The 16,023-nt window shown below is 43.5% G+C and overlaps 2 protein-coding genes across 2 annotated transcripts in view; one reads left to right on the top strand and one right to left on the bottom strand.

Annotated features, from left to right (window-relative positions):
* LOC128408822 (vomeronasal type-2 receptor 26-like) overlaps positions 1-5,481 on the bottom strand; it is a 37,106-nt gene extending 31,625 nt beyond the window's left edge. The window contains exons 1-3 of the mRNA XM_053378845.1: positions 5,345-5,481; positions 3,977-4,268; positions 1,237-1,452 (exon numbers count right to left, since the gene is read on the bottom strand). Of these exons, the coding sequence (XP_053234820.1) occupies positions 1,237-1,452; positions 3,977-4,268; positions 5,345-5,481 (645 nt within the window). The remainder of the gene's footprint in view (positions 1-1,236; positions 1,453-3,976; positions 4,269-5,344) is intronic.
* LOC128408701 (zinc finger and SCAN domain-containing protein 31-like) overlaps positions 1-11,246 on the top strand; it is a 68,714-nt gene extending 57,468 nt beyond the window's left edge. The window contains exon 5 of the mRNA XM_053378711.1: positions 11,110-11,246. The gene's annotated coding sequence lies outside the window, so the exon portion shown is untranslated. The remainder of the gene's footprint in view (positions 1-11,109) is intronic.
* The last annotated feature ends 4,777 nt before the right edge of the window (positions 11,247-16,023 follow it).

Here is a 16,023-nt window from a genome sequence, read left to right as displayed (position 1 = left end):
AGGAGACCTTTGTGGCTGTTCAACCTGTGTCCCAGGTGTTTAATTGTTGGTGGGCAACTTCAATGTCCAGCAGAGATGCGAGGGGATGAGTGTCCAGCTTTGGTTAGGAAAGCTGGATCTCTCTAAGGGAACCAGGGAGGAACCACTAGATACGGAGAAGCCTTCTGATATAAACGCCATCGCCAACTCCTCGAAAGATTCCATCAACGGTGTCTCCGAAAATTTTTACACATCACCTGGGAAGACAGGTGAACTAATGCCAGTGTACTGGAAGAAGCATAGATCACCCGTGTCGAAGCACTGATTCTTCAACATCAACTTCGTTGGACTGGTCATGTTGTGCGGATGCCTAATTAGAGTGGTACCTTGGGTTACAGACGCTTCAGGTTACAGACTCCGGTTACCCAGACATAGTACCTCGGGTTAAGAACTTTGCTTCAGGATGAGAAAAGAAATCGTGCGGCGGTGGCATGGAGGCAATGGGATGCCCTATTAGCTAAAGTGGAACCTCAGGTTAAGAACAGTTTCAGGTTAAGAACAGACCTCCAGAACAAATTAAGTTCTTAACCCGAGGTACCACTGTATTGTCTTCCAAAGTAACTACTCTATTCTGAACTTAAAAATGGAAAGTGTAATGCTGGTGGTCAACAAAAGAGGTTCAAAGTCTCTCTCAAGGCAAATCTTAAAAAATGTAGTATAAAGACCGACAACTGGGAAACACTGGCCTGCGAGCGCTCCAACTGGAGAACAGCCTTTACCAAAAGTGTCATGGGCTTTGAAGACGCTCAAACTCAAGAGGAAAGGGAGAAATATGCTAAGAGGAAGGCACACTTGGCAAACCCTTACCATGACCAACTCCCGCCCGGAAACCTATATCTTCACTGTGGAAGGATGTGTGCATCCAGAATTGGCCTCCACAGTCACTTACGGACTCACTTTTAATACTGGGTTTATAGAAGACAATCTTACTCGGCTACGAGGGATCACAGAAGAAGAAGAAGAAGGAGGAGGAGGAGGAGGAAGAGGAGGAGGAGGAGAAGGAGGAGAATAGTGAGAAAAGAATGGACCTCCACCACGAGACTCACTAATTGGATTTCCTCCACAATGGGCACACTTTTTATCTGACAATTAAATTTTATTCCATAGCTGGGAGAATGTATTACAGTTTGCAAATGCACAAGTGAATACCTGCCATGGCTTCAGCCTTCGATGTTCCAACCTTTCTCCTCCACCTACCGTCAACATCCACTTTGATCTAGATAAGTACATAGAATTTAAGGCATGTGCCACAACTTGGACGTTGAAGTAAGTGCTGTAGCTGTCTTGAGACAGGGCTCTCTCCCGCTCCTCTTTGGGCAAGGTCTCCAGTTTATCCTTCTCTGTGCATCTTGTCTGACCTTTTTTGGCCAGCGCGTGATTTGAGTATGAGCAATGGTATGCATTCTGCCAAAACTGCCCAAGGAGATAGGAACGTGGCTTATAGCAGTGATGTTTGGTCCTTTGTGGGGGTTTCATTAAAAAGGACAAAGAACCATGGATGTACTGGAAGAAATCAAGATCGAAAGACAAATTGAAGTTGATGTCCTGAGAACCTGCAGTGATCCAGACTTTTGCCCCAATTTCTTTCTCAAGTGTTCCTTGTAGTGCCTTAACTGGCATCCATCCCATTTGGGTGGTTTCGTAGTAAACGATTACAGTGAATTGTCTCCAAATGGCAAATGGTTCACTCGGGCCGAGGATTTGAAGTGGATTATTTTCATGTACTCTTTTTGATAAGGCAATGCAAATTCCGTTATTGGTCGTAAGCGCTGTGAAGGCTCTCAAGAACCTTTCACCATTCTCATTGTCTGGAGCAATGAGACCAATCCACGTCCATCCAAAATGCAGGAGCAACTTCACAACCCCCAGATACTGATTTTCTTCTTTGGGGACAATCCGGTATACAAAAGGGAACTGGGTTTTATCATCAAGAAGATGAGCAACTGAGCCATAACTGATCTGGTGAGGAAAGTAAGAATTAATGTTTTGCTTTCAGGATAATGAATAGACCGCAATACGTCAAGGACTACCTCTTTCCATCTGAACCTACCTGGACCATGAGATCATCTTCTGGGGCCCTTCTTCGTGTGCCTCCTCTTCAAGAAGTTTGGAGGGTGGCAACACGAGAACAGGACCTTCTCTGCAGTGGCTCCCCTTCTGTGGAATGCTCTCCCCAGGGAAGTTAGCCTGGTGCCTTCATTGTACACCTTTAGGTGCCAGACAAAAATGTTTCTTTTTAACCAGGCCTTTGGTTGATCCTAGTTACATCCTATGCCCTTTTAAAATATGTGTTTTTTTGTCAGGGGGGTGGGCTATTGGACTGTTGTTTTTATTTTTATTAGGTATTATGTGGTTATACATCTTGATTTTATTCTGTGAACCGCCCTGAGACTCCCAGGTATAGGGCGGTATATAAATTCAATCAATCAATCAATCAATCAATCAATAAAATTGTTACAAAAGTTGGGTGCCTCCCCTTGTCTCTGCTGACCAGTAGCAAGAGCCCATGGGGTTCCAGACACTCACCCTGGGTCTGAGCTCCTTCGGACAATTAAGAGATGGCAGAGACTGTCGTAGCTTTAAGAAATATGGTTTATTCACCTATTTACACCTTCAGTCTGCATGGAGTGAGTCCAGATCTTTCAACATTACATTTCAAGAGGTGCTTGTACCCCGCAGCCCTGGAGCCCAAGACATCTCTCCCAGGCAGCGGTCAGCCTGCCTAAAGATGGATCCCAGACCAAAATTCCAGAATTACTAGAATGGCGAGCTAAAATTTGTGAATTTGCTGAGATGGCAAAGTTAACAGCATCAATCAGAGGCTGTTCTAATAATTTTTTTTATAAAAAGTGGGAATGCGTAAAGGATTACATGAAAAGAGTTGGCTTCGGAGCCTAAAATTAATATGCAACAGCTTAAAGGGCGCAAGGTTATAGGATGATATTAAAAGAAATATGGAACAACAAATCTAAACAGCTGTTAACGCAGCAAAAAACAACAGTATGTAAAGAAGGTCGCTCATGGGTGAAGGGAAGCAACGGGTTTAGGGGGAGGGCATAAATTGAAAAATTGTTAAAGATATATACGGGACCTAAGAGATTAAGGATAAGGAACCAAAAGAAGAAGACAAATATTAAGGAATAGTAAGATAAGGGAATCTGAGAAGAATCAGAACAAATGAAAATATGAGACTCAAGGTTTTGTTATATACTGTTTTATCTTGGATGTGAAGTCTTCTGTTGTAAAAACAAAAATTTTTTTTCCTTCCAGTAGCACCTTAAAGACCAACTAAGTTAGTTCTTGGTATGAGCTTTCATGTGCATGCACACTTCTTCAGATACTTCTTCTCTTCTGTTGTAAAGATTGTACATAAAATGAATAAAGAAGAGAATAAAGAAGAGAAATCTAAGATGGATCCCAGATGGATCTACTTGCATTTTGACGTGCTTTTGAACTGCTAAGTAGGCAGGAGCTGGGACTGAACAACAGGAGCGCACCCTATTGTGGGGATTCGAACCGCCGACCTTCTGATCAGCAAGCCCTAGGCTCAGTGGCTTAGACCACAGCACCACCGGCGTCCCTAGCTTAGTCAGGCCGTTTTGCATAGGCTAGTCCAGAAAATCCTCTGCAGCTTGTATTTCTCCCTTCACATCCCAAATAATCAAAATCCTTGGATTTTATTAATTTATAGAGTTTATGAACCCCCCAGTCTATAATAATATTTATTAACCAAAATGATTACTAATTAACTGTGTTGGCTGGTGATGCTAGGAGTTTTAATTCGAACCATCTGGAGGGTGCTAGGTTGATGGAGGCTGGGAATTGAAGAAAGCCTTAGGATTTTCATACTTTCTGATGCCCTTCACTCCTTGGGAGAAAAACTGGAATTTTATGCAGCTGAAGTTCTCCTCTGCCCACCCTTACCCCACCTTCATACCTGTGGGATTTTGTAGATGCCTGACATGGTTGAAATCTCTATCGAGATTATAGAATTGCTTCCTTCAAGGATTGCCAGGAGTTTATTCTGTTTCCCACATTTGTAGTTTGGAATATTGCTTTCTCCGCCTGCAAGCAGTTTGAGCATGGCATGGGAGGTCCTCCGTGCGTCGAAATAGTTTTCGTAGAGGTTATAGCCCAAGCTGATGTTGGGTAAGAGCCTGGGATCCTGGTTGATTTCCTGGACTGTGAACAAGAAGGACAAAATGTGCCAGTAGTACATAGATGACAAGCTGCAAAATAGCAAACAATTAAGAAGCGTCAAAATGTTTTGCACCATTTATTAAAAACAAACATTGTTTGAACCCCAAATAATAATCTGGGTGTCCGTTATAGAATAACAATGGGGAGATGTCTGTTCCACTGCAGTTCCCCTCAAGGAGCGCATAGCCTTCAAAATACAAAATTTGAATATGAAAAACTGCAGTTGCTTCAGGGCTGCAGAAATGTCAGGAAACACTATTGAATCAATGAGACTTATTTTTCAGTAGACAAATTTAGTAAGGTAAAGGTAAAGGGACCCCTGACCAATAGGTCCAGTCATGACCGACTCTGGGGTTGCGGTGCTCATTTCGCTTTATTGGCCAAGGGAGCCGGCGTACAGCTTCCGGGTCATGTGGCCAGCATGACTAAGCCGCTTCTGGCGAACCAGAGCAGCACACGGAAACGCCGTTTACCTTCCCGCCGGAGTGGTACCTATTTATCTACTTGCACTTTGACATGTTTTCGAAGTGCTAGGTTGGCAGGAGCAGGGACCGAGCAACGGGAGCTCACTCCATCGTGGGGATTCAAACCACCGACCTTCTGATCGGCAAGTACTAGGCTCTGTGGTTTAACCCACAGCGCCACCCACATCCCAGACAAATTTAGTATTTTGCTGTAAATCAATATCTAGTTATGGGCAATAGAGACCTTCAGTGAAAGAAACTAAAGGAGATCAGAAGCACCTCTTGTGCCCTTTCTTTGAGTCTCCCCTTTGCAAGTGAAACCAGTTATTTCCTGAGTATTTAGGAGTGCAGGTGGAGAAGTATAACAGCCACCTGCTTATTGGAGAACAGCCTTTACTAAAGGTGTCATGGACTTTGAAGACTTTCAAACTCAGGGCGAAAGGGAGAAACGTGCTAAGAGGAAGGCACGTTTGGCAAACCCTCACCGTGATCAACCCCCAGTCAGAAACCAATGTCCCCAGTGTGGAAGGATGTGTGGATTCAGAATTGGCCTCCACAGTCACTTACGGAGACACCGTTAAGACCTTGTTCATGGAAGACAATCTTACTTGGCTATGAGTGATTGCCCAAGAATTACTTACCCATCAAACTTGGATAAGGGGGACTGAGAAAAGATGTATGGCTGTTGCTTGATAAAGTTTTGAGGTGATACGATCCCAGTAATGAGGAAGTATCCAGGCCGGTAGTAATTGAGGGCTTCATTTTCTTCCCTGATCATATTCAAGGGGCATTTTGTCTTCAGGGAATTTTGTCCACAGACTCGATGGGGTATTAGCAGCAGAAGCAGCAACAGAAGTAGCAGGGAGGTCATTCTGGTTTGGCCTCCTGATCTCCTCTCTTCTTCAGTGCCAGTTTATCAGAAGAAATGAAAAACTCTTGTATGATCAAAGCTGCAGTGACTTTATCAACGTGGGTGGTGTTCAGCTAGGATTTCAGAGGCATTAAACGTCAAGCAGGTATTCCCCCCCCAATCTTTTACCTGCCTGAACTCTTGGTATAAATCTGTTTCTGACATGGGATATATTCTGTGCATAAGTGTAACCAATAATCTCATGCTGACCTTGATTCTGATGTTTAGGTAATTGCCAAAAATACCTCTTGAGCTTTGGTGAGGAATTTTGATAAACCACCCTGATTTTGATAATTATAAAGGGATTAAGAGTCACCTCTGCAGCATCCTGTAGTCTTTGCAAGACTCGAGGGGCAAGTCAAAAGCTGGAGAAAAACATGTTTGTGAGAAATCACAGAGGCAGCTCCAAAGTTTTTCAGTCGGGAGGGGCAGTTAGTATTGCTTGAACTTTGCTGACATGAACCTAAGAAATATCCTATGACTGGCTTAGTCCAAAGGCCAATGCAGTCCAGTAGCTGGCTGCCCACTGTGGTCATTCTGATACCTCTGGAAAGCCAATAAATTCTACTGGAAAAATGGTTATGTCCATCCATGTGGAGATGGCAGTATTGAGTCAGTGGCTCATGTGCTTCTGGGTTGCACTCTTTACAAAGATATGAGGAGTGAGGTTATTACCCTTCCATTATTGTCCATGCCAGGTTGCTCAACCATTGCCTTTTTTATAAAAGTTTTATTTATTATTAACATTCTTATGTTACATCTGTAAACATTATCATATTACATCACAAGGCTTATTATAATATAATTTTCAGCATGTATACAAAGTTTATATACCTAAAGAAATAAAAACAAGGACAAAAAACTATTCCAAGATCATATATGTACCAACACGTTGGACTTCCTGTCTATCCCTTTGTATATTCCTTTTTTACAAATGAATGTACTCTTATTATTGTATATTTCTTTATATTTTATCTAATACATTCCTATATCAATATGTACCTTTGGTCTTATTTCTCAACTCAGTCTCTCTCCAACATCAATCGAATGCTAGCATAGATAGCGAACCTTTACTGTATTTTTGAGCATATATATTATATCTATCCAACTTTTCCATAAATTTTTGTTTTGAATTGCCTCTCAGGCTGTTTGTCAACTGCACGATTTCAGCAAATTCTTGCAGCTTGTTATGCCAATCCGTTATTGTCGGGGCTTCTTGTTCCTTCCACCCCTTTCACACCAAAGTCCGAACTGCGGCCGTTGCATATAAGAATACCTCCCTAAAGGCATTTGGGATGTCCCTGCCAACAACAATACTTAACAGAAATGCCTCTGGTCTTTTAAAAAAAGTTATTCCAAACATTTTTTAAAACTCATCATAAATTAAGCCCCGAAACACTTTGATTTTCCTACATGTCCACCACATATGATACATGTCGCCATTACTCCCACCACACCTCCAACAAATATTCGCTAATTTTTTGTACATCTTAGATAGTCTTGAGGGGGTGAGGTACCATCTGTGCTGCATCTTTAACATATTTTCCTTGATGTTATAACTTGCCGTAAATTTCATATTTGTTCTCCAAAGGTTTTCCCATTCGGTCATCATTATTGGGCGGCCAATATCCTGTGCCCGTCTAATCATTGTTGCCTTAACCTCCTCCTCCTTGACTTCCCAGTCAAGGAGGAGTCGATACATTCTCGAAATTACCCTAATTTTATTGTTTATTAATTCTATTTCAAGTTTGGAGGGCTCTTTATCAAATCCAATCTTTTTATCTTGTTTAAATATTTCTTATATTTGATGATATTCCAACCAACCAGAAAGCTGGTCTTTTATCTCCTCATACTTTCTAAATTTAATTTGGCCGTCCTCTTCTAACAATAATGTATTATACGTTAACCAATCTCCTTTCAAGTTCTTTTTTTTTTACCGCGTTTGCTTCGACTGGCGATATCCATCTTGGGGTCTTTGGTTTTAAGAGTCTTCTATATTTTCCCCAGACTTTAAACAGAGCATTTCTTACTATGTGATTTGCAAAGCTTTTATGTACTCTATATTTATCATAACTTAAGTACACATGCCACCTGTACCAGATGTCATGCCCTTCTATATCTAGTACATCTGTATTGCTTGGAAGGTACCAGTCCCTCATCCACGAGAAGCAGGCAGCCTCATAGTATAATTTTATTATTTATTTTTTAGAAGATATTTATTAAGATTTTCACCATAATACAATAAAAAATCAAAAAAGAGAAAAAACAAAAAAAGTTTAAAAATACATAAAGTTCACAATCCTTATTTTCTATAACATATTTTCCTGACTTCCCCACACCTCTCCCTCTTGTATTCCAGTTCAGATTGTTGGTTCAACAAGTTCTTGTCCCTATTTTTAAACCTTTTTATATTTAGTTCTTTAAAAAACAACAACCAATTTTGCCTTATAGACTTCATATTTATACATCATTGCTTATTCTTTAAACCTTTTTCTAAAGTCGGCCTAAATTCCCTTCCACGATTTCCCCAATTTTCATACAAATATCCAAACAAAATAAAAACAGAACAGGTTAAATCATACACCTTTTGGATTCCCAAACTCCACCCCCCCTTTCCCGGTTTCAATCCCCAACAAACGTCCATCAGTCCATCTACTATCAGCCTGGGGATCTCACGTCCGAGGCTCTTAATTCTCTCTCAATTCCTCTCTGCCGGTTTTTTTTATAGTCCTTGGTATTAAACACCAAATCTCGGAGAAGCTCTAGTCCAATAAGATCCATGTTTCCTCCAGCCAGACCTCCATATTTAAAAGTGGAGCCTGAATCTTGTTTCTTAATCCTTTCAAGTCCAAATGTCCCCAAAGCTCCACCTTCCACCTTAATCAAATTTGTAATCCTTAGGTCTTCAGATCTCCACATAAGGAGATCCCTCCATTTTTCAGTTCCCAATTCAAACCAGATTTTCATCATCGAGTTCTTATTTTCCTTTGTAGCCATCGTGTCAGGCCTCTGGCCTTCCTTTATCTTTGACAACATTGCAGCTCCTCCTTCCTTTTCCTCAGGAACAACATATACCTCTTTCCCCTCACTCTCAAATCTCTCAAGTTTCTGTTCTTGGCCAGCTGCATAAGCTTCCTGAGTCGAATCCTTATCAAATTCAATGAATTTGTTTACTGTTAAGTCCAGAGTTGCAACATTTGTAGCCAAAACATCAACTTGGCCTTGTAGCTTTCCCAAGAGAACAAAAACTCTGTCCAACTTAGCTTGAATTTCCCCTCCTTCAGCCATTCTTGTAATGTCCCAAAACCCCCTCTAGAGGGATTTTGGTTACTTAGTATTCCTTCCAGTTCAAATCCAAAAATCAAATTAGTTTGTATCAGTTCTTCCTTATTTTCGAAAAAATATAATCAAATTGTCACAGATATAGCCAGCAGAAGCAGTAGAAACAAAGTTCCCTTTTTCCGTTTTGACAGCTAGTTTGACAGCTGTCAAAATCTTCAATACCTTTCCAACAGGCTCTCTCGCGGATCACTCCTGGGTCTGAGGGGGGGGGTGGTACCTCAGCTCCCAAAATTAGCTCTTATCCTCCAGTACAATTACTTGTAGTGCCAAATCATGAAATTAGTATCTTTTGCCCAATAAAGAGAAGGAATTCTCACGACCTTAGTTAGCAGGTCCTTGTTTTAGATTGTTTACAGGACGGGGAGACGGACTTCCTGTTTACGCCTTCCCCGATCGTGCCTAATTCAAAGAAGATTTTCTTTGCAAATCCAAATTCTGTACTACTCACGGGTTGTTGTTTTGAGGTCCAATTTACAAGAAGAAGTCAGCGCTCTCCGGCCATGGCAACGCGGCTTCACTCCGCAGGAGAAGCAGTCGACTCTCAGCACCGCGCCACTCACCCCGTCCCCCGTTCCGTAGCCTTTAAAAAGGCTCCTTCACGGGTCGGGGGGACGCTAATGGTGCCCGCCGAGTCACCAGGTTCACAGGCTTCACCGCCTGTGATTTCTAAGGGTCCCCGCGTCGCCACCACGGTAAGACCCCACTCCTACGGAGCTGATTCCCTCCGGAGTTCGGAGGGAATCCGCCATTAGCCAATGGCGCTAACCCGGAAGTCTCTCATAGTATAATTTTAAATCGGGGAGACCAAAGCCTCCCCTTTCCTTTCCTTAATATCTATTAAGACCTTATGTTTTATTCTTGGTCTTCTCCCTGACCAAATGAATTTAGATATTTCTTTCTGCCAGCTGTCAATGCAGCCTGTTTTCCCAATAACCGGTATAGTCTGAAACAAGAAAAGCATCTTTGGCAAAATGTTTAATTTAACCGCCGATATACGGCCCCAAAATGATATTTTTAATTTGCTCCACATCTCCATGTCTCTTTTAATTCCTGCCCAGCACTTAACATAACACAGGTGATGCCCTACCTGGCTAGAAGAGCCAACCTGCTGATGCAGTGCATCACTATACCATTTAAGAGCAGCATGGGGAGCAGGCCCAAGCTAATGTTATTAAAGGTCATGCCAGCCTTATACGTGGGATGAAAGCATCCAAAATGTCCAACCAAAGAAGAATGGCAGCTTAAGCTGACAGAATATGCACAGCTTGCAGACTTAACATATAGTATAAGATAACAAGAAGAACGTACGTTTAGAGAAGATGGGGAAACGTTTATTGAATATATGGTAAATAACTGTGTACAGCTGAAAACGCTGGCAGGTTTAAGATAAATTCAACAGTGTAAACAAGTTATGATGGATGCAATAATGGAAAAAACCGATCGGTATAGTTTCTGTAAAATATGCAGGGATTTGTGATATGTAAAATGAACCATGGAAAGAGAAGAATAGAAGTCATTGATATCTTAAGGATGAAAAAATGAAAAAATGAGTACTCGAAAATGTAAAACAGAAAATTTAATTCTATCTCTATCTATCTATCTATATCTATCTATCTATCTATCTATCTATCTATCTATCTATCTATCTATCTATCTATCATCTATCTATCTATCATCTATCATCTATCTATCTATCTATCTATCTATCTATCTATCTATCTATCTATCTATCTATCTCTATCTATCTATCTATCTATCTATCTATCTATCTATCTATCTATCATCTATCTATCTATCATCTCATCCAAAATGCTAAGTAAAGGGTCAATACTCTCAAGGGCTAAAGGCCCAGGTAAGCCCCACCCCACATAACTGATCATATCACCTCTCTCTCTCTCTCTCTCTCTCTCTCTCTCTCTCTCTCTCACACACACACACACACACACACACCATTAGAATGGCAGTGCCCATTAATTTTGGGGAGCCCAGGCCCCCCCAAATATTTTATTGGGGGCTGAAGAGACCTCAGCCCCTAGGAGTTGGATTCTATGGGCTATAGAATTCCAATATATAATTCTGTGATGCCATACACCTTCTGCTAAAGGCAGTTATGTCAGTTGGTACAGTTATGGAAGTTATGAATTGCACAGCCAGTGTGGTGTAGTGGTTAAGAGCGGTAGTCTCGTAATCTGGTGAACCGGGTTCGTGTCTCCGCTGCTCCACAAGCAGCTGCTGGGTGACCTTGGGCCAGTCACACTTCCTTGAAGTCTCTCAGCCTCACTCACCTCACAGTTGTGGGGGAGAAAGGGAAAGGAGAATGTTAGCCACTTTGAGACTCCTTAAAGGTAAAGTAAAGGGACCCCTGACCATTAGGTCCAGTCGTGACCGACTCTGGGGTTGCGGCGCTCATCTCGCTTTATTGGCCAAGGGAGCTGGTGTACAGCTTCCGGGTCATGTGGCCAGCATGACTAAGCCGCTTCTGGCGAACCAGAGAGCAGTGCATGGAAACGCTGTTTACCTTCCCGCCGGAGCGGTACCTATTTATCTACTTGCACTTTGATGTGCTTTTGAACTGCTAGGTTGGCAGGAGCAGGGACCGAGCAATGGGAGCTCACCCCATCACGGGGATTCAAACCACTGACCTTCTGATCGGCAAGTCCTAGGCTCTGTGGTTTAACCCACAGCGCCACCCGCATCCCTTGAGACTCCTTAGGGTAGTGATAAAGAGGGATATAAAATCCAAACTCTTCTTCTTCTTATGTGTTAGAGCAGTGGTTTTCAACCATTGTGCTGTGGAACCCTGTGGTGCCTTGAATGATGGTCATGAGTGCCGCAGGCAACCCGGGCCTCTGTCCCTCTTTCCTTCTCTCCCTCCTCTGATGCCCTCTTGCGTCTCTGCCTCCCCAAAGGCTTGCACAACTGTTTGTTGCAGCAGCTGTGACTACAAGCTCCACTGGCGAGTGGTGCCTCTGGGGCTGGCCAGGGGGTGCTGGGTGCCAGGAGCTGAGGTGGCCTTGGAGTAAGCAAGCAAGGGGGTGAGGGAGCCCAGCCAGCCAGTCCGCCAGCCCCTGCTGTTGGGAATAGACAGACAAGTTCCAGGCCCCTGTGGAGCAGTGTGAGGAGGTACCTGTCTTTGGGGCAGGAGGGGGCAGCTCAGAGACCAGGGGCAGCGCCCGGAGGACTCTCAAGGAGAGGAGGCTGAGGGAACACCTTTCAAGGGACAGTGTTCAAAAAAAGGGTGAGACGCTCCCAACTCTGCAGGTAAAGGGTGACCCAACTGGGCTCCTCAGCCCCAACAGGGGTGCCACAGAAAGAATGTAGTTGGTCAAGGGAACCGTGGGCCCAAAAAGGTTGAAAGCCTCCATGTTAGAGCATCTGAGCACTAGGCCTGTTCTGTTGTGCTGCGTTCTGCCTCAGAGTTAGTCAGTCTGTAACAGCTTTTGTCCTAGATTCAAATCTACGTAATATGTATTAGCAGCATAAGTCTGCCTTGTACACTTAATCTAACAAGTGCAAGTATGCTGAGTAAAAGTTATTTGTTATTTAAACTTCAAAAAGATAGTGCCTTGCGTAATTGACAGAGGAGAGAGTTAGCATTCCACTCCTCCGTTGCTGGATGTGTGATTGTTACATCGCATGTCTGTGTTTACTTTCTAGTCTCGGAAAGCCTGAGAATGGAAGCTAGCCTTATCTCTTCCGCTCTGTTGTGTTTTTGTACTTTTTACTTTTTGTTCTTTCTCGGAGCTGAAGTGAGAGAACTCCATGACCGCTTTGTCCTGTATATAAAGGTAAAGGGACTCCTGACCATTAGGTCCAGTCGCGGACGACTCTGGGGTTGTGGCGCTCATCTCCCTTTATTGGCCGAGGGAGCTGGAGTACAGCTTCTGGGTCATGTGGCCAGCATGACTAAGCCGCTTCTGGCGAACCAGAGCAGGGCACAGAAACGCCGTTTACCTTCCCGCCGGAGCGGTACCTATGTATCTACTTGCATTTGATGTGCTTTTGAACTGCTAGGTTGGCAGGAGCAGGGACTGAGTAACGGGAGCTCACCTCGTCATGGGGATTCGAATCGCCGACCTTCTGATCGGCAGGCCCTAGGCTCTGTGGTTTAACCCACAGCGCTGCCCGCGTCCCTGTATATACTGCTTAATAAAAGCTTAGAATGAGCACACCAATCTCCACTTTGTTTCTGCTGATCTCTGCTGAGTGTGTGTGCACATAGGTATCTGCCATGTGTTGCTGGAGCGTGCTGGGACTGATGATTTATGGACGTCCTGGAGCTGCACAACTTCAGGAAGACACCCGGAGAGGTTTGTCTCATCTCACGGGCTGCGTGGACTCCTGCGGCGTATTCCAACAGAGAGTTGCTCTACACGAGGGAGAGTATGGAAATGAGGTTATCTGAGCATAGGTATGTCTACGCAGGAGATATACTGAATAGAAATGACCCTCATCTCCACCTCTGCTCTGCAGGGGAACCCCAGGAAAAAGATACATTCTGTGTTGGGAAGGTAGCCAAAGTAGCCTTTTGGGTCAAATGGGGATGGTCTGGCAGTCCTAAGAAGAAGAAGAGTTTGGATTTGGTATCCCGCTTTATCACTACCCGAAGGAGTCTCAAAGTGGCTAACATTCTCCTTTCCCTTCCTCCCCCACAACAAACACTCTGTGAGGTGAGTGGGACTGAGAGACTTCAGAGAAGTGTGACTAGCCCAAGGTCACCCAGCAGCTGCATGTGGAGGAGCGGAGACGCGAACCCAGTTCACCAGATTACGAGTCTACCGCTCTTAACCACTACACCACACTGGCTCAAATTGGCCTAAATTGGCTTGTGGGCCAAAGGTCCCTACTGCTTGTCTTAAAAGCAAATCTTGTTCCAGACACCTGTGAACACCACCCCACAGCGAGGTTAGACATGGTCAGCTGCCTCCATCTCAAAGTCTACAGCCAGATATGGGAGTTTTTGTGTACCGTATTTTTCGCTCTATAACACGCACCCGACCATAACACGCACATAGTTTTTAGAGGAGGAAAATCCGCAGGCTTGCCACCCGTAGGCATTCCCTCCATAACACGCACAGACATTTCCCCTTACTTTCTAGGAGGAAAAAAGTGAGTGTTATGGTGCAAAAAATACGGTATATGTTTTTCTCCAGTCCTGCACCTGCACACGAGTCACGGAAAGAGTTCACAATGTTGCAGAGGCAATGCTTCTTATAATTATCAAGATAATAGTGATTCCCTTCCCTTCGGCACCTGCTTCTCAAGAAAGCTCCAGAGCTTTGTCCAAAGCTCGCCATTGAATCCACTAAAATAAACATCATTATTGAGAACGACATGACGCAATCTCTTGCATCTGAGCTGGAAAGGACCGGCCCATAAATGCTTTCTGTACTTGGCTTCACTTTTAGGGCAGGTGAGTTTTATTATGAGACAGTGAGGTTGACTTCCATCCCCTTCAGATGTGGAGTCTTGGTTGGGCTCCACCCAACGTAAGGAAAGCCACTGGACTTTGCAAAAAGGGTTTGGCTTCATCCAATGATTTTCTCACTGAGAGGAGCAGTCGCAAGGGAGGGGGCTGTTTCAGGCAGACACAGAATGGTTCTTGTTTTCGTTCTCCTCCTCCTCCTCCTTCTGCCTTATGCAGACTGTGGGATGAAGGCAAAATGCCCCTTGACTCTGGAGGGAGATCAGATAGGCCCATTCAATTATCACAGGCCAGGAGACCACCTCATCAGTGGGGTCATCTCTGCCACAAGAGCTTTATTTAATCCACAGCACTTCAACGCCTCTCCATCTACCAGCTTTTTCCGGTATGTCATTTTATGGGGGTGGGCTTACTGCTGCTCCACTCACAACTAATTTCAAGAGCTCCAATTGCTCCCAATCGACAGGCTCTTTCCTGCTTCTACTAAACCCCGTTTTGTTTTTGGAGAGAGATTTTTTGGGTGCACCAGTGCTAAGGCACCACTGACTGCATAATAGCCTGCCTTTCAGAAAGTTGGCAAGGGTTCCCTTTCAGCTGTGAAGCAGAGTAGCTTCTACATACTCAGCTTTTTAGAGACTTTGAGAAAGAATCCTGTGGCTAAAGAGGTTCTTTTAAGTTCTGCAAGTGGGAAAGGCCAGGGCAAACCCCGCTTGCTGCTCCCCACATCTTATTCACCCCACATCTGCCTTTTAAATCAGTAGATCAGTTGCAGTTTTTCTTTTTTCATTTCCAAAACCAAAAAAAGAGAAAAATTACAAACATCAAATTCAGCATCCATATTCGTTTCCTAACATAAACCTGTTACATGATTAACTAAATCAAAATATACCTAATTACTCTAAACTTCTCTTTGCTGTATACAAATACATCACAGAAATTTTGTATTAAAACTTTTATATTATAAATAATATTTCAAAAGAATAATATTTCACATTCAAATTATAACAACACAACAAGACGGAAGAAGTAAAAAATTGAGATCACACATGGGTGAAGGGGAGTGGGGGGTATGGGGGAATCAGTTGCAGTTTTTCTTTAGGAAAGTAAGACCTGATCCACTGTGAACTTCAGCAAACTCCATAATTTTTCGAAGAAGGAAACAGTTCTATGTCATGTCAGATTAACTTTTTATTGAGCATTCCTTCTGATTTGTTTCCACAATGGTTGTAGGGGAGGCATATGACACCCGCTGTTTATTGAACATTCCTACTCAGCTGTTTACCTTATATAACATTGCAGAAAGCGTTGCACTTTCAAGTTCACATTCCTGTCAGTATTTCTTTCTCCTTGAAGCAAGATTATTGCTCTTGCCCAGTGTTCCCCCACCCCTAGGATGACATGCTTTCCAGCCAAGCGATGGGGCTACCCCCTCCTTCTGCAGGCATCACTATCTGGTTGTTTCTTTGGCAACCCACCTGCATGTGACCAACTCTTTAGACATGTAAAAAGGATGCTTAACAACCTGGGTTAGGGCCACTAATTTCTCAGAGACTTGTTCGGCCACTTCAGTCCTGTCTTGTAACACAGCCTCTCATCTTGCAGATACAAAACTACAGGCTTGGAGAAGTCCCCAAAAATCTTTT

The sequence above is a fragment of the Podarcis raffonei genome, chromosome 2, assembly GCF_027172205.1.
Source record: "Podarcis raffonei isolate rPodRaf1 chromosome 2, rPodRaf1.pri, whole genome shotgun sequence".
Classification (NCBI taxonomy): domain Eukaryota; kingdom Metazoa; phylum Chordata; class Lepidosauria; order Squamata; family Lacertidae; genus Podarcis; species Podarcis raffonei.
Note: the sequence above shows the minus strand (reverse complement) of the source record. Positions and strands in the feature narration are given on the sequence as shown.